Source organism: Centruroides vittatus, unplaced genomic scaffold, assembly GCF_030686945.1.
Source record: "Centruroides vittatus isolate TY-2023 unplaced genomic scaffold, ASM3068694v2 contig_549, whole genome shotgun sequence".
In the NCBI taxonomy this organism is placed as follows: Eukaryota; Metazoa; Arthropoda; class Arachnida; order Scorpiones; family Buthidae; genus Centruroides; species Centruroides vittatus.
The window spans coordinates 1,134,268-1,156,483 of record NW_027122325.1 but is presented as its reverse complement, the minus strand read 5'-3'; the positions used below and the strand labels follow the sequence as shown (position 1 = coordinate 1,156,483).

Genomic DNA, 22,216 nt, shown 5'->3' with positions numbered 1-22,216 from the left:
GCAAAGTTTTAAAAGTATCTATTTCATTGGGGTTTTATAAATTAAAACTATTATTTATAATGAAATAACAAATGGCATTTCATATCTTATTCTTTGTAATAATTAATATTGACGTAGAAAACAAATAAAAACTTAAAATCAACTGTTTTTATAATATTAAATTTGCACTTAAAACTTAATATATCTATTATAAAGTAATTTACAGTAATTAAAAATGTATAAGAAAAAGCTAGCTAATGTTATATTTTTCCAGTAGGCCCAAATATACTATCTTTAATTTTTTACATTGTTTAAATAAATTTATTTAAACAATATAAAAAATTGTTTAGAGTATATAAAATACAATTTACAGAAATAAATATAAAACATACAAAGAAATAAATTCGGCAAGAGGTGCTAGTGAACAAAATCTATGCTCCAAGCGAAATATTTAACGGTAATTTGTGGCAGAATTGTTTCTGCACCAGTTGTTTTGACAATCATAAATCGAAGACAAATTCTTAAAAGAATCATGTCGTCATTTTGACTGTTGCTGCTGGGTAATCATATAATTACTGTTATAACAAATTTCTTCTGATGTCTTGCTTGATTCATAAGAAATAAAGTAAATGTTCAGAGTTATTTGTCATTTATGTAGCATATTCAAACTATGATACAGTATTTACAATTATAATCATGCAGCATATGCATAAACATATGACGAGTGAAATTATTTGATTCGGAAGAAAAAAAAAATCTTAAATTAATGAGTTTTACAGTATATTCAATAAGATAATACGTAAAAATATATAAACTATTTAATATTACAAAATAATAAATAATTTATTTCATATATTTATTAAAACTTCAAAAGAATTATGAAGCTGAATTTCATTTTTAGCACTGTAATATTGCGAGGAATAAAATTTCATTTTTTCTAAGAAAGTTTTTTCTCTGTATTCGAAAAGCTGAGATCACGAAAGCGAGGTGGATTTTTCATGATTATATAGCGCCATATAACTTACAGGATCAACCTCAATTACGTCCATTACAGAATGAACGGCTCCCATTAGTTTCCTGAACCCCATATCGATTTGAAATAGCTACGAAAAATTACAAGGATTCGAATTGGATTTGAATTCTTTAATATATTTTCATCACAATTACAAATTTAAATCTTATTTTTAGAGAAAGAATTAATTAAGTAAATATATGAAATGGATTACTGCTATAGTGTAGAAAGAACAGAAATAGTTTCATTTCTTATTATAAATAAATAACTTCAAATAAACTTCAAATTTTTAGTTTTTCATTTCTAATATCAAATAGAAAATCTGCTTAAAATATTAACACGATCTTATTATTCTAGAATTTCCATTTAAGAACAAATACTGTACAAACGCCACAACATAAACAAATAAAAAATTTAGGTCAAATAACAATGAAATTGAATATAAGTTTCATAAGAAAGTGAAAATGCAGCAGTTGTAAACATGAAACAAAAATGACGATTATAAAATAGAAATAAAAAAAGGCCAAAACATGACAAATAATGTAAGGTTCAAACGAAAAGTCAAGCATTCGTGGACACTCTGTTATAGAATGTGTTTAGATTTTTGCTATTTTATCATTCCACGACAGTGTTAAAATCAACACAGTAACAGATAATGATTCTATGCTATCAAAATACTATAATGCATAAACTATTGTTATAAAGTGTTATATATTAAATTAATAAAGTAATTAAAATAAGAAAATTTAATAAGTCAGAATCTATTTAATAAAAACAAAATTTCAAATGTTAATAAGCTTCCCGTAACCTTTTTAATTTTTGTAATGATTGAATTATATGCTATTTTAATAACATTAGAAGCATAGTTATGTCGTAAACACGCGTTACTAATTATACTCATCTAACATTTATATTAAAGTGTGAATTTTTATAAATTATTTCTGAACAATTGTCCGTTGAATTTACATATTCTTTCGTTTTGCTTTATACATATTAAGTTAATTTTGTATAATTTTAAAATATTTTATTTTAAATTTATATTTATAATTAAAAGTTAGATGCAATTGCAAGTTTCATATGAAACTCAGAAAGTTCTTTTTTCATCTTCATTTTTACATTTTGGCTTTCTGAATCAAATATGATAAATTTATTTTATAATTATATACGTAATTACATCTTACATATATTTTTTTAACGAAAATTGTCAAGTAAATAGAATTTTTTTAAATTAAATTAAATTTAATTAACTAACATATTAATTTAAAAATAAGAATTTTAATATTAAATTTCTGTGAACTTATAAGTTAACGTATAAATTACAATTTAAAAAATGTATACATTAAAACTTGAATTAAGCAGAGTATAATATTGTATTTTTTGTTTTTTTATTTCTTAAGAAATGTAAAATAAATAAATAAAAAAAAAACTGTTTCAGAAGTTCACTTTTCATATTTTTGTATATCGAAACGAATGAAGATTCACTGAAAATATAAAGTAGTATCTTCAAAATCTCAAAATAGTATCTACTTGAGTTATAGATGAAAAAATTCCATAAAATATTCCTTTTTATGGAATAAGTTTTTATAGCTATCCATTTTGTAATAATGGAATTTTATTTTGATGTAGATATGCTTATAAATAGAATATAAAGATTAATTTAAAAAGCTTCATCAGCTTATAAGGAATAAACATCATCGACGTCGATCTGTATTTATATATTCTGGAGGTTGAACCAATGATAATGAGTAAAAAAAAATTTAAGTGCATATAAAAAATGAAGTGTACCTGTTGTGTAGTGTACTCGTTTCTAATCCTAATTTTCGTAGTATGTATGGTTTTAAAAGAAAACTACGTGTATATATCTTGAAAGTGGAAAAATTTGCTGTAAAAAATACTTGGGGGATATATCCTCTCTGTTCTTTATGGATTGATGTCCGCGATAAACATATAATTATGATAATTAAATAATAATAATACCAGCTGAGCATATTAACAACAAAATTAATTTATTTTATACATTTTTTATATCAAAATTTACTAAACTTCTGATAATCATTTGCATTTGAATAAGATCTTAAATATTTATTTTAAAGAATTTTATAAAGTTGCTTTGAAAATTTCAAAATCTACTTTGAATAAATTAATTATTATTGTTTGTTTTCCGCCTAACTTTTGACAAGAAGACTTCTAGTTTTTTTTTTTTCTTTTTCTTTTCTTTTATTTTTTTAAACAAATTGTACTTTATTTTGTGATGGATTATTGAAAGAAAGAAATGAAAATAAGTCTTATTCTTATTTCTTTCTAGAAGAAAAAGAATAAATTATAATTCTAAACACTTAATATGTAAGTAAATGGAAAGCAGAATAGATTATATTGTTTGCTTGCTTATCACAAATGAAAAAAAGTATATATTTTAATTAAACAGAAGCAATTGAGAATGGAATCATTTTTCATTTTGATTCATTAGATCTTAGAAAATAAAAATCAAAGGAGAGTTGACGGATGCGAGACTCATTTAAAATGTCATTTCATTTCTGCTTTTACATTTTTATTTTTTATTTTTAGTCTGCTCTTTTTTTATCATGAGATCTTATATTTGGGAGATAAAACATATAAAAGAAAATAAATTAATAAATTACTGACGCGCAATCTTGTTAATGGACAATCGCATTATAAAACATTTCTTTAGAAGCTTGTGAAGTGTGATTTTTAAAGCTGAAACATTCCTTTAACTTTCACACACTGGAATGGAATTTTTACTGTTTTTATTTTAATGTATTTTTATTTTTAAACTATCGATAATTCATGGTATTTACTCTATTTAAGTTTTTACGGAAAATGAGTTTATTCTATAACAGATTTATTAATTAAATTAATTCTAACATTAATATTCGAAAATATTATAATTAATTATAATATATGCTACGTACTTTAAACAGGTGTAAATAAGTCTATTTATTTGATATTAAATTTCACACAACAAACGAAAGTATTGTTTATTATGAGTTTAATTTTTTTTAAGGCTGTTAAAATTTTTATATTGTTATCAAGCTACATTTATTCTGTAAAATATTAATAATAAATATCTTTAAAAAATGAACATAAATAACAGTTATTATTTTATTCTATAACTGGAAATTTATCATAAATTTTAACATTAAAAAAAAAAAATAAATTTAAACTGATTCAGTTCAATTTTTACGTCTTGAAAAATGTAATATGAAAATAAAAATATATTTATAAGGAAAAAGAAATAAAGTATAAAAATATTTTTTCAATTTATATTTCTGTTTTATATAACAAAATACGAAAGAACGTTTCTTTTTTTATTTATTTCTTAAAAAACTTTTTTCTATTTTAGATGCAATTCGTAAAAAATTATATAAATGAATTATTTCATTATCTCAGAAATATCTACGTAATTATAACTTAATAAATATAAATAATATCTAAATTATAAGCTAATAATTCGAAAATAATAAAATTAAGCCAATAATAATTTCTGCTTACGTTTGAAAATGTGGATAATTAAATATTTCAAATATCTAAATTCGTATTTTAATTAACTTATTCAAATTTCGTAATTATTATTTTTATTATTATTAAAATAAAATTAGGATATGAAATTAAATATAAGTGTAAAAAATTAATTTAATATATTTTTTGATGATTTTTCCCAAGTGAAAATTATCATATGATGAAATTATATGCTATATATAAGAATTCATTTATTTTAAGAATTTGCATAATTCGTATTTTCATATTTGATAAATTAATATTTCGTTCTTAATTTTCTTAATTAATAATATTAATTCAAAATGAAATTAAGTCAAGTCTGTTCTTTATTTTGGTTGGCAGTGTTCCACAAGGATTACTAACGACAGATGCATTCTATTACTGTGCTTACTTTTGTCAAATAACACTTACTTGCCCACTAATTAAATTAGAAATAACTTAATAAGAATAAAATAATGTAAATTTTTATAAATTAACACAAGTTTATTATTTTTATTAAAAATTGTTTTAATTTTTATATTAAAAAAATACACGAAGATTATTGGATTTTTAACAATGAATTATACAAGATATTTTCATCGCGAAGCTACATTTTCATGTAATATACAATGCATTAACAATTTAATTAAATAAAAAAACTTCATAAGAAATTCAATTTACTGAATGAATGTAAAATTCAATATTCTACTTCAGAGATCAAATTAATCCAATTTAATAAAAATATTAAATAAATTATGTAATAAATATAGAAAAACATTTTTAAAAAGTAGAAAATTCTCTACTTAGTGAATTCGTTATTAGATGTAAAAATTACGTTTTTTAAAAATATGTTAGTTATTATGTATTCTAATGAGCGTAATGTATTATAAATTAAATTGACTTTGATATTTCTTATAAAATTTTACTTTCTTTTTCTATTTACGTTTCATTTTAATCAACTTTATTACTTGGAATAAAATTGATAACAGCAATGGAAGAGCGCGCTCGCTCTTTCTCTCTCTCTTTTAATAAGATCCGAATTAAAAAATATGATAGAGTAATTTTTAAAAATTTTTAATTTGATAAAATTAAGACGTAAGAAAAAAAATCCTATGAATAGAAAACAATCTATTTTAAATTAGTGTATCGCTTCATGCATACATTTATACTTTATTTTGCAGAATAAAATGCCGAAGACAAAAGATAAAATTCATTTTTGAAAATTTTCTTTCAATTTAATATTATCGTGATTAATGTATATATGTGTTTGTGAGGCATGTTTGTATATAAATGTTCTCTTTGAAATTTACTCGTTTTTGTAATGAAGAAATGCTTTTCATCAAATTGTGAAATAATAAAAACCGAAGTTTAAATTACATGTTTTATAAAAATTTAATAGAGTATATTTAAAGCTGGAATCAATTTAAAAAGAAATTTTCGACATGGAAAAAAATTACATTCGTTTCAGTTGTAATTGAATTAGGTTAAATATAATTTTTTAAAATTTTTTTATTTATTTGTCTGACAAAAATCCTTAAATATAATATTGATTTTTCTTTTCCTTTTTTTTCACGAGTGGTTCGATTTATTGAAAATTGATCAAAAGTTTCTTTAAACTAAACTGAAAAGTAAGTTTTTGGTTTACTTAAAAACCTCTTTTAACTCATCGCAGTCGATATCGCAATACGGAATCTCTGTTATTAAATTATTAAACTCGTAATCGTTCAACTCTTCTTCACCTATCCGTATGTAATCAAAAGTTAAATCATTTCATTTTTTTAAATTAATTCCAGTACGAATAAACATATTTTTCTATTACTTAATGATTTTAATGTATTCATTTAAATATATTTAAGAATAATAACAGCAAATAAAATGGAAAAACGAAAAACTTTGGAGAAGGAAATAGCGGAAAAGTTTTTACAAATATTTGTGAAGTGCAAATATGTAAAAACAGTTTCTATAATAGAATTAAATGGATTATATTTATAATACTATTTACTTTCATAATGATGTTTTTGTACATAATATTTATATTTATTCCAAAGATAAACAAATCGTATTGAATATAATTTATAGTTGTTGAAATAGGAATTAACTCATGTTATATGATAAATTGTAATGATTAGCAATATTTTTTAAGTTCTGCGATGAAAATAATTTTTTTCAAACAAAATATTGAAAAAGAAACTATTTTCATATATATATATAATACATCTATTATAAAGTTGTGTATATGATTATACAACTTTTTCAAAATTATTCTGTACGTGTAATATGAAATTACTATTTAAGAAACTGAACTAAACTAGAAAAATGTGAAAGAATTATATTTAAAGCAAATAAACGTTTTAGTATATTTTTAACAATGATTTTTAACCAGAATTTTTACAACAATTTGAATTCTTTCTTTATTTTCTTTTCAGAATAACTTTTATAAAAACTGAAGCAATAAGTTTATTTATATTATCGCCTTTAAATATTTGATAATTTATTAAGATTATAATTACTTTCGAAGGATAGACAATTTCAATTCTACATTTTCCCCAACACAAAAAAACCATTTGATTAATACGTATATTCAAATAATTAGAGTCGTTTATTTCATTTATTTGAATTAATGATTTCAATGTCTAACATATCAGATAATTCAGAAAAATAATGTATTGTAATTTCATTGATTCACATGAAATGAATGAGTAATTTGAAACAAAATGGCATAAGAATTTATAGATACTGTACAACAGTATTGTAAAAAAGATAGATGTATGATGGAAAGAATGCAAATATTCTAAAAAGGGAACTAACAAAAGTATTTTAAAATATCGAATTCTACTAAAACAATTCTGATTCTATTCAAAACAGAGAAAATTATAATTGCAGTTTAATGATATGTAAGTTTAACGAATGGAGTTAATTCATTTTCATTGACTAATTGGTTACTTTTATTTATCGTTTATGCATAAAATGCATTCATGTGTATTTTTTAAAATGGCAAAAAAATCTATTATATAATTGTAATTATATTTTTTCTTCTTTAAAAGTAAAATAATATAAATGAGATCTTCAGTTACCATTTTGTATAATATACAATAAATTCTCCACGCAACTATTAGCAAAACGTCGAGTAAAAATTCAAAAGAAGAAAACTTCAGTGGGGAAAAAATATATTAAAAAACTTTTCTTATTATTTAAGTTTTAACTTTCTTAAAACTTCACCATTTACCTGACTTTTCAACGCCATGGTCGGAAGAAGGTTTCTGTATGAAGCGGTCGTTATTACTTTTAATTATGTGAAGTACTTTAATTGCTAATAAGTGAATAATTGGAAAAATTACTACGAAATGCATCTTTACCCCGTTCATATCGTTACGTTTGGTAATTTTAAAAATTGAAATGTGAATATTTATTTATTTTGTGTTATAAATTTGCTACTTATAAAAATGATTAATACAAAGAAATGAATATATTATATTATTCTAATTATAATTTATATCTTAATACTACACTAAATTATATATTTATATAATTTACTATATTTCTTAATAATATCTTTCATTTAATATTATATTTTAATAGTCTCAATTGTCAAAATGTCTTCTCTGAGAAGTCTTGAATAATTTTATAAAAATTTTATGACATGTTTTACTTATTGTAATGACAATAAGTGTCAGATTTATTATTATTTAAATTTTAAAATATTACTATTAAATTCTGATATATCTAATTGAATTTATTTTATCAAATTTATTTTTTTAATATTTAATTCTATTTTATTTTTTTTAAATTATTATTTTCTAAAAATAACGACTATAAAGTTATACGATTTAATAGTTTGATATAATTTCAATAAAGAGAAACGGCATCAAATAAAAATTCAAAATACATTACAAAAACTATAATATTAATTTTATTCAGATCATTTTTCTCTTCTACTGCATGAATATAATTGCAAAATTTGCAATTTCTCAAGATATTTTCTTGAGAAAATTGCTGAATTTTTAGAAATGACTATCCTTATTTTTTTTTTCAATATAAAGTACAAAACAAAAGGCAATATAAAGTTTATTTATAGCATAAATTTAAACAAAATACTTACAATTGAGATCGAGTACAACAGTTGCAGATTTGGGTGCTGTTAGATTGGTATTTGAAGCTTGACATAAAAACACAGCTAAGAGATCGGATCTTTGTAGACTTGGAAGTAGTAGTTCATTACGTACAACACCTTGAGGCATTGAAGAGTAACTGTCATCTAAAAGAACATTTCCTCTCCACCAGGATATTACTGGTGGTGGATTGCCTGCAACAGAACAGAAAAGAAGCTTAGCTATTGCTATAGAACGAACTCAGTAATTTACTTTCATTTTAATAGAAAACAACTTGAAAATCAAAATGAGATCTATTAATTAAGATGATGTTATTTTATTATCTAAAATTTAATAATTATACAAAGAAATTGTTTCTGTTCTAATTTTTTTCGTGATGAAATTATATTAAAAAAAATACAAACACAACTTGTGAAAAACTTTAATAAAAGTTTCAACTTTTAAAATTAAATATAGAAAATTTAAAAACGCACTTATAAAAAAATAAGATAGCAATTTAATTAACATTTTAAGTCATAAATATATTCATATCGTTGTTTGCAGTAAAATTATTTTAGCATCAATAAAGTAATTTTCTTACGATGTAAATAATTCCTATCTATTCAATGTTTAATTTTTTAATAAATTACTAGTTTGAGAAATGTAGCATCTCAAATGTTAACTTATTAAACAGAGCGTTTTAGATGGATAAATAATAAATTAAAAAATAAAATCTCTATAGACACCGCAATATTAAATTTGAAATAAACATTTATTTATATTTTGTACATATATTTAAGTTAAATTTAAAAAAAAAATATGTTATTCTTTATGTCTAGTTAACGTATTCAATACAAATGTAAAATGATTCGAAAAGATACACAGAAATGATTTTTCTCATAAAAATCTGTCAATACGAAAAAGTTTACAAAGTGTGTTCAATCAATTCACCTAGAAGCTTTGAAAAATCACCATTTGTCAACATGTATGCAAATTGAATGCAAAATCTCTTTTGTGTATTTGCATGTCATTTGCAATCCAATGCCCTTCTGACTAAAGAGTAGCCAATCATTCGAGATTCTGAACAAGGCTGCAAATAAGATTATGTACACTCACGTCAATTCCTATCTGCAAAAGCATTGTCGAGTATAAAAATATTCTCATCGATTAATCTGTAAAAATGAATAAAATGGCGCAATTTTCAACAATATTTTCATTTCTTTTATTTTTTTATTTTATATTACTAAACTGTATATATATATGTAAATAATCAATACATTTTCTATAAATGTATAAATGTGTATGTTATATGAGACTAACTATAGAAATAAGTTACATAGAAGTTAAATATTTCTAAAATTTTCTGTATAAATTTTGTAATATCGTAAAAAATAAAATATATATAATATATATGCTGTTGTATGTAACTTATTTATTTAATAAAATAAGTAACATTAATTGAATGAGATCCAAGATATATGATATTTGTTTTGTGCAGTCGAGATTCTCGCAATTGAATTAGTCTTGAATTAATAGTTTATTCGTAGTAAATGGAGATCTTAGAAGAAGAATAAAATAATCTTTGTGAAGAGATTTACCTTTATGAATTGGTCTTTTTATACTCTATCAATTTTAAATGTGTTTATAAGTGTTATGTTTTTGAAAGTTTTCTATAAATGATAACTTACCTCCATCGGCTTCGCACACAATAGTTAAGTAGCTTCCTTCATCTAGAGGACCGATAGTTTCCGATAATATTTGGTTGTTATCGTCCTTGATAATCACAGCTTTAGGAGGCACTGAAACGAAAAGTTTTGTACTGTTAAAAGAAAAATATTTTCTGCAAACAATATTCGTGCTATACTTGACCTATTTACATCGAACACAGCAAGGCACGGCACGAAACAAGATTTAATGTTTTGGAAGTAAACAAAAAAATAATAAATTCGAAGCTTTTATATTTTATATAAATTATTTTACATGTGAGAGATAACAAATTGTTTTTTAAATCACTTAACGTCTGTTATTTTATCGATTTTTATTTCCGAAAATAGGAAAGTTGTTGAGTACGGCAACTCAACATGCAATCTAGCGCTCACCTATGACAATAAGGCGGACACTGTGAGTAACTGTTCTAGATCGTCGAAAATCAATTCGACATCTGTATTCTCCTTCATCATCTTCGGTCACATGATCTATCTTCAGATGTGGCGTTTTTGGAGATACGTCGAAATATACTCTGGCACCGAGCTCGACACTAGGAAAATGCCTAGCTTTAGGAAGAGGAGACCTTCTGGCATCTAGAGTGTAAATGGGAACTTCAGCCTCGCCTTTATACCATAAGATCATCGAAATGGCCCGTCTTTAGATGAAACCGAGATGTTACAAGGAAGCATCACTTTGCCACCTGATACAGCATAATAGTCGTCCATACCTATAAAAGATCGTTACTTTTATTACTTTGTCACAGTATAATAAAACAACGAAATATTATTAATAAAAACATTAATTGCTGTTACTATTTTTAAAATAAAAAGCGTTTAGTGAATTTAATTGGAAAATAACTCCATGGGCTTTCCAAAAGATAGAATTTAAATCCTTTTGATTATTTGAATTTGCATGCTCTACTGCGAATTTATTCCTGTTAATGAGTGGTTTGTTTAATCACTGCTGTGCGAAATTTAATTTGAGAAGCTGAATTAGTTAACACGTAGCAATTGGATGATCATCTACTGTAGATGATTGAATTGAATATAATTATTGTTGTAACACCGAATTTTTATGTGTATCGAACATATATATCAAAATTCCATTACGCTCAAAACTGCTTACAGAATGTTAAACGGCTTCTAATAACTTTCTCATATAATATCGTCTATAAATCAAAACACTATTGAAATGTTTCGAATAAGTCACGACTTTTAAACATTCTTTATGCCTCTTTTATTTTAGAAATGCTTTAACGTTCAAAACTTTGTGATATTTTCAGCTTGTTGCATCTACCTAGGCAAAAATCTGTTATTTGATATTCAGAAAATGAAATGCTTTATCCATATATATAAAAATTTTTATAGAAATATATTTTCATTTTTCTTGAGTATTTTTTCTTTTACGATTAAGAAATTTGATATAAACTTTCTATAATTTATTTCTAAAAAAATAAATCAATTTTTTTTGTATTAATCGTAAAAGATGTAAATTTTTGCTTAACTTTTTCAAGAAAAATAATTATTTTAACACAGATCAATAAATGAAAATTAAATTATAAGTCAAGTGAATTTTTAATCAACATTATTGCATTAATTATCTTTAGATGTCTAAAAGTAAAATTAGTTTTTTCTCAGGCTACTTTTTCCCAATCTGTCTTACTCATCCTAGTTAAAAATATTAGATTTACTTCTGTCTATTAAAAAAACCACTATTTCTTCTTATTAATTAGAGTTTTTGTAATTAAAATTGAAAAAAAATTGAAAAAATTTACAGACATAAATGTGTTCTCTTCTCTTCTCTTCAATTAAAACAAAGAAGATGTAAACAGGAAAATAAGATAAAAACATAAGATGCGTTTTTCGTTTCTTTTGGTGAACATGTACTACCATAAACTATTTACCTGTAGAAAGCTAGATACGACAAACACAATGATAGCTTTTCAAATTGCTTTCAACTTAAAGTTGTTCTAACAAAGCCTATTCCTTTCAAACGTAAAGAGAGTTGAAGTTGTGTCACAAAGAAAGGGCAAACCTTTGAAAGGTAACTACTAGGAAAATGAATGATGTCAGAGTACTGGCATGTCAGCACTTGGAGAATTCTGTGGCAGGTATATTGATTGTGGAGCATGTTAGAGACATAGTGAAAGTATTCTATTCACATTAATGAAAAGAAATTTATTCTATTATTTTAGTACAGAAAACTGCTTCAACTTCATACGAGTTAGTCAGAGATTTTAGGAAGGATTTTCAATTAAATTTCCTTCAACGGCGGCTAAATCCTTGGTATAATAATGATACAAATGTTTGCTAAACAAAAGTTAGTATAAGATAAATGTGTTAAGTTCTTTTGATATTATAAGAAGGGAAATAAAAGTATTGTATATATCAGCGAACAAAACGAATGTAAAAAAAGGACGAAAGAGAAAAAATAGAATCATTTATCAAAGAAATCTCGTGCTAGATTACAAGTATCTGCTGAAAGTATTTAAAAAGAATTAGTTGAAAGTACGCTAAAGTTTGAAATTAAGTTCCAAGGGTTGTTTTATAGTATATTAATGTAAATTTATTTTTCATTTTAAATTTATCGTTTCAAATGAGTTCTAGTTTGCATCGAGCGACGAAACTTTCGAAAAAAGAAGTTTAGAAAGAGCGAAACAAGAAGAAAGTTGAAACAGTTGCTTTCTATCAACGACCCCTTCAATCACGCAAAAACAGACAATCTAAGGTTAATATTGGTCGATTGTAATCGAAACGTGCTCCTAAATTTATCCGGGCGATTGATAGATGGTATGAATGGTCCCAAGAGAGACATGGGAAAAACATGAGCAGAATAACCGCTGTTCCACGCTACTGAGCCTACAGACAAATCTAGATGGATGAGCCAAGAGAAGACATCAATAACACAAGTATAAAGGTGGATAAAGGAATAAAGAACGTTCGGCAAGGAGAGTGCAAAGATTCAGGATCAGCTTTCTCTAAGTGTCACGCGGGAATCTTAGCGTGAAGGACAAGTCATACTGCGCTCCTTAATCTAACAGTAACAATAGGTGAGAAATGTTACTTAAGCTACTAGATAAGAATAGTACAGAGAGCAGAGTAGTTCAACAGAAGATATTGTTTCTTTTCTGCAGATGAATGTAAAGCTTGAATAATGACAAGCGGTTTTATAAAACTTGATTCTTAAAAATTTTAAACAAATTTAAGTCAAATGCTATGTTTTAAAAATATAACAAAAGCATATATGAATTTCGGCTTTTACTAGAACTATATAGTATCATTTCTAGTTTCCCAGAATATTCCAATGGGAAGGAATTTGGAAGATTGAGGAATTGTTTATAAACTAGAGTAATACAAATACTTTTTCAGTTATAGTATAATGTTAAAGTAATATTCTTGAATTCACATTAGATGCCATTATTTCGCATTTCTGAGAGAAATGCTATTGAAAATATTAAGTATTGACTTTAAATCGAGTTATTCAAAAAATATAGACGTAGCTTTATATCCAAAACACAATGTAAATTCGAATCGACATTAAATGAAATATGATAGTATTTTCAGAATGGAATTACAGTAACTGACGATTGTAAAAACTGAAAAAAAAACGCAATGGAAGTTTTAAATATTTCATTTTAAATGTATTGAATTTGACGATATGGACTTTGGTAAACTTAGATTTGAAACTTTATTCACATCTTTAAAGTTTTAAAGACAACATTCTGTTTCCTTCAATCGATAAAAACACTTTGAGAAGATACTTTTCAATGAAAGTTGTTACAAATTTCGTCCCTAAACGAATCCACAGAACGGATAATCAGGAAAAGTTTTTCTGTAGAATGTAATGGATGGGTTGGACTTTCATTGGATGTAGAAATTTATGGTTCAGTGGCTGACTATGCGACTACAAAAAAGAACTACAATAATCCAATTGAATGCTTTTAAGTTGTAGAAGTCAATTTAACTTCAGAAATATTTCTTCATTAAAAACTATAATGAAATTTAGTAGAGTATTACTATCCATACTATGATATTAGGAGAAATAGATAAACTCCAAACGCCTTCAAATCCTTTTTTTTTTTTTTTTTAAATCACTAGTAATAAAATTTTTGTAGATAAGATGAATAAAATGTCTTTAGGGGGTGATCACAATTTTCCTTGCAGCATAGCATGAAATATTTGTAAAAATAAATAAATGAATGAAATAAATTAATATTGAAGAATAATTTGAAAAATATTGACCTTACATAACATAAAAGTATAAGAGTTCAATCTTTTTTAAAAATTAAAATAATTATTATCTTTTATTACCAACGGTATACAAATTTAAAAAAAAAATTCAAATTGAATCTAATCAATTTGCAATTTGAAATAATGTATTTTCAAGGGAGAAATGGGGAAACTGATTATGTTAAAAATGTAACTTTAATATTATAAGAATTGTAAATAATCCGAAAAAAATATATTAGAATTTTAATGAAATATCGTTTAATTAATAAAAGGGCTTTTTGGCTTTAATACATTTTACTTTTCTTTACTGAAGGGATTGTTTTCGAGGAAATTACATTTCCTACCAGATATTTTATTGATTTTTAAAAGTCTGTTCGTTGAACTGTTAGAAAAGGTTTCGACTAGTTTTAAATATTGTCTTCTAAATTAAATATAAATTTAAAAAATTTTCCTTCTTTACTTTCTTCTAAAATTTCCTAATATTTCTTATAGCAATAAAAGAGTACTAAAGAACAATTTGCTGCAAGATTTTTCAGGATGTTTAAATAAAACTGTAATGGTCATGTTAAGAAATTTTAAACTTCTGACTACTTTACTCCTTTCATATATAAAAATTAAAAATGCCCATTAAAAATATATTCAAAAAATTTTTTTAAATTTACATTAATATTAAATGATATCATATGTCAAATATTTCAAAATAAAAAAACCAAAAATATGCACTTTTAGTTATTTTATTTCGAGAAATACGAAAAATAAATATAAATATTAATTAAAACGATAAAGTTGTTGATTTAAATTTTAGGTTGTTTTAATAACTAAATAAAAATTTTCTCTGCTTCTAAATATTAATTAATTAAAACTTTTTAAAAGCTTTTCTGTTAAAACTTATTTGTAACGATAAAAAATATATTTAAATGTGTTTTTTTATCACTTTTTGAAGATGAATTGTTTTGAAAGTAAAATTAAAATAATGTTTTATACGTAATTAAATCTACTATCTAATTATATAATAGGGTTTTCACTTTTAATAATTTCAGTAAAAAGTTTTTTGCTCTCGAAAACTTCAAAGAAAAAAAAACTATATATTAACACGTAGGAGAGAACGGGATTGGATGAAATTTAATAAAATTTAACAAATTAAATTAATGAACTTTTGAAGAGGGAGGTCGAGACTATTATAAAGAAAGTTACTTTTACGTTGAAGACTTCAGTTTCTCTAGCACAAAATTTTAACGGCAAAATTATTATTATTATTATTCAAAGGAATTATTATATTTAATAAATTAAAGGAATTAAATTACTTTTTAAAGAATTTATTATTTTTTTTTCGAAATAAACAGTAAATTTATTACTAATTATTTCTAAATTTCCAAGTACAGATATGTAAAACATACTTATATTAAGATTTTAGAATTTATCATTATAGTGTTTAATTCTATGGTAATTAATAGGGATAAATTGAATATTTTGGAATTTTAGAGTCTTCGTTTTTCAAAAGGATTATATAAAAACACTTAACTTGTTTATTTATATCAAACTCTACACCTATTTTACTATTGAATAATTAAAAAATGTTATACTTTATACATTTTTTCAACAAGTCAAGAGAAAAACATCATAAATTTTATATAATATTCATTATTATTCAAGGGTGTTCAATTAATCTTGATTTTTTAATTAATTGTGATGTTATCACCATTCACATAACCTCAAAAGAAATTAATAAATAATTTAGAATTTTTGAAATTCGTTTTATTAATGATATTTTTAAATAAAAATTGTTAGTAAATATTGAAAAATGAACCGAAATACTATTTATTTACTATTTGTTTAATTAAAAAACGCATTTGAATAAAAGATTAATTATACATGGGATTTTTTAAATAAACATTCTGTTCGAAAGCATTTAAACTATACGATAAAAGTTTAATATTTTTATCCATGTTTGTAACATATTAAGTAATTAAAATAAATATTTTAACTTAAGTAAAGTGTTTTAAACAACACTGCCAGAGGGTGGAATTAAAACAATTTATTTACATATACTGTACTGTACATTTCGACTTTTAACTTTAAAAAACGAATGATACAAATAAAATTTTAAAAATAACAGTAAAACTATAAATGTAATAAATCAAAATAGAATAACTTAATTTGTTTTTTATTAACTTAAATAAATAGTCTAAATAAAAATAAACCAAATAGATCTTACTTTCTTCACACTACTTACAGTGGGAAGAAAGCTGGACTACTTTTACTTTCTGTTCTTTATAAAGAATAGAAAATGAAAAAGCCAAATGTTTTTCACCATAAATCACAATAAAAACACTAAAAATAAGTAAACAAATTAAATAATTTTTTAAAATATAGGTTAATTTTAATTATTACATTTTTATTACAGACATTTGAGGAATCACTACTTAATAAAATTAATTTAAATATTTTCAAGTTAAATATAATAAATAAATTAGATGACATTTTAAACGTTGCATTGAGATTTCTCTTCTGTTACTTTTCAATTTGAAATAGAAGACAAATTTTATATTTCTGTAAGTATAAATTTAATTGCTTTTTAACAATCTTGACTTTCATTCAAAAAAACTAATTGAACATTCGATTATACATTTTTCGACTTAATATACAGAAAAATTTTCTCATAAAATTAAGTTATTTCCTGATAAATTCTATTTTTTCTTTTTTAAATAATAAATTTAATTTCTAAGGAAGAAGTGCTATTTATTTTAAAAATTAATTTAGATATAATATTAATACTTTTCAATGATTAAAATCAAATTAGATAATTGAATCTAGAAAACTGAAAAGAATGTTTTTAGTAAAAGTAGATCTTTAGCTTTAAAATATATATTTTCATCAAGAAAAAAGCACCTTGGTCTCTGGTTATAAAAACAATAAAAATCAATACAACATTTCGATTAATATATTTTCCTGTAGAAAATTTATTATTTCGTGATCGTTTTAATATAATTATTCGTCTCTTATTGATTTATAATATATTCTACAGTGTATTTGAGAGTAATTATATAATATCTTAAATAAATTTGTAAAATGCAATTAGTATTTGTACATGAAACTGAAGCAGGCTTTACAGGACGTGATAAAACGATGGCGAGAAATTTAATTATGCGCATAAATTGACTAAATATAGACCCGAAGGCAATAAATTATTGGTTATTGTTTATTTTAAAAGAATAAATGCCTTGGAAATATGGCGACTTTCGCTGTATTAAAGGTATGCCTTTTCTCTTAATCTAATTTCATAATAAATCTCCTTGAAATAAATATTTGACTCTAATAGTTATCGAGTGCTAATTAAAATCTATGAATTTTTAAATCTAAATTATTCTAACTCATTTATATCATTTCATGCAATTCTTATACTGTAAGAGTATTATAATACATTCGTTAACGTTACATTAATTAATAAACCACATTTATAAGAAAAGTTTTACTTTTTAACACGTATATCTATCTATAAAATAAAATTAATTTCATTTAAAAGTTTACAAATGATACAATATTTGACTAATGAACAATGGTAGAACGAAAATTGCTTTATTAGCATATAAGTCTTTCGGTTACAAAGATTTTCTTGGTGGATTCTTTACTGGTTTTGCTTGAGATGATTTTTTTCAAAGAATTACATAACCGAAGTAGAGAATAAACTCAACACCTAAATCTATGTAAATAATGAAACAAGAATATCCATTCAATATATTCGCTCTTTTAATAAATTATAAAATTTATCAGAAATTTATAGTGACTTTTATATGATCCACAGTGATATTTTATTAAAATATTTAAATTATTCAACTTATTAAAACTTTAAAATTTTTAAAAGAATATTCTTCAATGAATTCCTCGTAGAATTTATTGCAAAATACTGTTTTTATTGACTTATTCTATTTGTGTAAAATAAAATATTCTAATAATGAAATTAAAAAACAAAAATAGGCAAGATTTTGACACTATGTGAGAATTAATTTTATTGTAACTTTTAACGGAATAAGCAAATTAATTTATGAATTTGATCTAAACATTCAGTAACTTTTAAAAATTCGATATATTTCCCTCCTGAAAAAACATTAGTGCAGTGAATTAACGCAATTCTGTTATCAATTTAATTAATTTAAAACTTTATTTTTTAAAAATTATAATTTAGTCAAACAGTTTTTATTTTTCAAGAATCTGTTTAGTTGCACACTTCTCGTTTCTTTAATTATAATATATATAAATGATTTTTAAAAAAATCACTCTACGAAGTAATTTCAGATTTATTTTAAGTGTTTTAAAATACATTTTACATTTTATAAAAATAAAAGAATAAACACAGGCAGGAATTTATTCACTTTTGAAGTTATTTACATGTTAAGATAATTGTTTATAGAAATTTATGAATTCCAACAACAATTTCTGTAACTTCCATTGATTGAATGAATACAGTTTTTAGCATATATTTTGAAGTATGCAACTTTTTATTGTAAAGATGTAAAACATGTAAATGTTAAATTCTTAAAGAAAAGTAGAATTTATTACATCATAATTTTTGTTATCTACACAAGTATTTAAATGGATAAAAATATCGACAAAATATCAAGAACTGCTTAAAGGTTTTGGGCATATAAAGTATTTTATGCGCATTTTTGACATGGAAAAAACTATAATTCATATTCGTTTTTTAACAGACATTCTTTTCTGCATTTTGTGTACCTTGTTACGATGAAAAGAAATTTTGTGGAATTTTACAATTTAAAAATACTATATTTAATTATTGTGAAATGAAAGAAATAAAATAGAAAATTCCAAGAAAGTATTTCAGGAATAAAAAATTTAGTGTGAGAATTGCCAGGTAATGAAAATCACAAGAAACGGAAAGAATGTTTTACAATCAAAATAGCGATAAAACGAAAACTTACGAGAATGATTACCATATACAAAAATAGGAAATCTTTACAGAAATATTTTTTAAAGTATTAAAGATATATTTTTTTATTTTTCTAAAATATTTCTAAAGAATAAATTTCTAATTATAATTTCAAATGAATTCATAAAAATTTATTCTAATGATTAGAGCAATTTAATTCAAATCTATGAAATCCTTTCGATTAGTCTTTAAAATTGCAAATTTTATGAAGTTGATAATCATGTTTTATTTTCTCTTCGATTCCCTTTTACTTTTTCTTTTTATTTAAGCATTTCATTTGTTAAATCAAAAATGCTGAATTAAAAAGAGAATTTGAATTTGCGTGTAATTATATCAGTTCTATTGATTTATAAATATTTTAATTTCGATTAAATTTTGTATGTCTACAGTTGGTTCTTCACAAGAACAAATAAAAAATAATTTATTATATTTATTGGAAATAAATTACAGTACTGTGTAGAAAAATAAATAAATCTACTTTGTTAGAATAATTTAATTTATTACTATTGTTTTTTATTTTAATTTTAAATATATATTCTCTTTTATAAGATAGAATTACTTTTATCTGTAGTTTTGTCCGTATATTACAATTCTATAGCTTTATATACAGTATTATAATCATTTATATTAATGTGAAGTATAATAAAATAATAATGTTTTATTGCTTTCTGATACAAAAACTTTTCTATATTATACATTTGACTTACAATATAATAGTAATCCTAATTACAACGAATTTTATTCATGTTCTTTACAATGAATGAATTTTAATATAAAATATAAATAAACCTAAAATAAAAGAATAAAAATTCCTCAATTACATAGATTATTGTTTAAAAAATTACTAAAAATAATTATTTTGTTTAAAGTATCAACGAGATATATTTAAAGTTGTATATACTCAATAAATGTATTTATCATAAATATTTAAACTGAATCTTTTTGAAAACAGTTACTTACGCTTCATATTCAATGAAACAAGTATTGTATAAAAATTCCATCTAACGTTGTAAAAATAAATATTTTCGAACCAAAAGAGAAGATGGTTTTGGCTTTTGTAATTTTCCACATTGAAGCGATCAGATGAATGTTAAAGGCAAAACATATATTTTCCGAATTTTGTCATGCCTCGTACCCTCTTCTCTTTCTTCGTAATTCAACATCTTTTCTTGTCTTCAAGGCTTCGCTTCGTCCGTTAAATTTTAAAAATTATTTTCTCAGGCTAGATCTCCTCGTATTTTGATTACGGCACGTTTTATTAATGATTATAATCAAGAGATAACATATTAACTATATATTGTGTGAAGTTTTTTTCTCCCTTTTGAATATATCATTAGTGATATTTCATAAAAATAACATGTCTTCGCTTCCTTGATAATTTGCAGCCAAAATTTTGACATGTTCAAAAATTATAAAGATTCCAACACGAATTTTATGTAGGTACTTACAAGAAAATTGAAAAAAGAAACTTCGTAAATTACACGATTTATTAAACGATATGTGCACAGAAGACGAGCCATATATGATCTTCCAAGAAGTTTATTATATTGCAATGCTATTTAAAACAAGGCTATTAATAGAAGCAAAGGTTATAAGAATATTTTTATAAGAAAATCTAAGTAACTTTTTCGAAAATGTTTTTACGAAATTTTTTTTAACGTTCTAGAAATGGTTGAATTTTAAACATGGCAGTTTTATTTTTACTACAAAGAATCAAAGATTTACTGTTTTACTTTTAAAAAAAATTATATTCTTGTGCTGTTTAAATTTTTCACAAGTATTCGTGAAATATTTAAATAAAAATGCACGATATTGTCTAAGATTTCATCAGTTCTAATCATTCTCAGTTGAAGTTTTAACACAGCCGATAAAAGAAATTGGAAATTTAAATAATTTTATAGATAAAATTTATATATTAAGCTATTAAATGATGCTTAGGGTCTATATAAATTCTCTAATTGTATAGAATAGTCAATTATTAAATATAAACTAAAGAATATTTATAAAAATTCAGTGTACAGGTTCTTGATTAACAATTTTGCATGTTTCTGTAGCCTAAGTATTTCTTATATTTATACAATATTACGAAATAGAAAGTAAGCGACAAATTTTCTGAAGTTAAATTTTTATTTTACACATCTCTTTGAAATAATAGTATAAAAGGTAACATGTTGAAAGAGCACTTTCCTATAACAAGAAAACTATATCCGATTACTGAGATGTTCCAGATAGCTGAACTTTCTACTGTGATTGAACGTTAGATTCTGTAGTTGGATAAGTATAGAAAAATCTGCGCTGTTAGCCGTGTAAAATGAAGACAAATAAAAATCAAATTTGACCAAGCTGAAAGATATCATTATTAAAAATTTTATAGAAAATTTCTCTTATTCGAGGTTGTTTGCAATCCAATAAAATTTAAATTCACTTACCAGGACATAAGAAATGAATTAAAATTCAAATCATTTTCATCCTTTTTAATAATTTATGGCTATAAAAAACTTCAATTTCTTTTTTTTTTAAAGTTAACCATCGAAAAGATTTGGATCAATCTCCGAAAGCAATGACGGATTGTGACTCATAAGTATAACTTGGTGTTATAGTATGCTAGACACATCCGGCAGAGAACATTTCCGCTGTGAGATGGAATTAGTCATAAAAAAGCTCATTCCAAGCGAACATAATACATAAGCTTGTCGCAACTACCTTTAGCAAAACATTAAACAAACATATTCGAGCAATTGGAAGACTTAAAACATAATGA

At 23.4% G+C, this 22,216-nt stretch overlaps 2 protein-coding genes across 2 annotated transcripts in view; both read right to left on the bottom strand.

Moving 5' to 3' along the window:
- LOC136978695 (nephrin-like) overlaps positions 1-11,006 on the bottom strand; it is a 33,752-nt gene extending 22,746 nt beyond the window's left edge. Inside the window, 4 exon segments of the mRNA XM_067274459.1 lie at positions 8,586-8,789; positions 10,263-10,373; positions 10,674-10,935; positions 10,938-11,006. Coding sequence (XP_067130560.1) covers positions 8,586-8,789; positions 10,263-10,373; positions 10,674-10,935; positions 10,938-11,006 — 646 coding nt within the window.
- The window catches only part of LOC136978699 (protein FAM50 homolog), a 335,477-nt gene that overhangs the window by 245,927 nt on the left and 67,334 nt on the right, over positions 1-22,216 (bottom strand). The gene's annotated exons all lie outside the window — the stretch shown is intronic.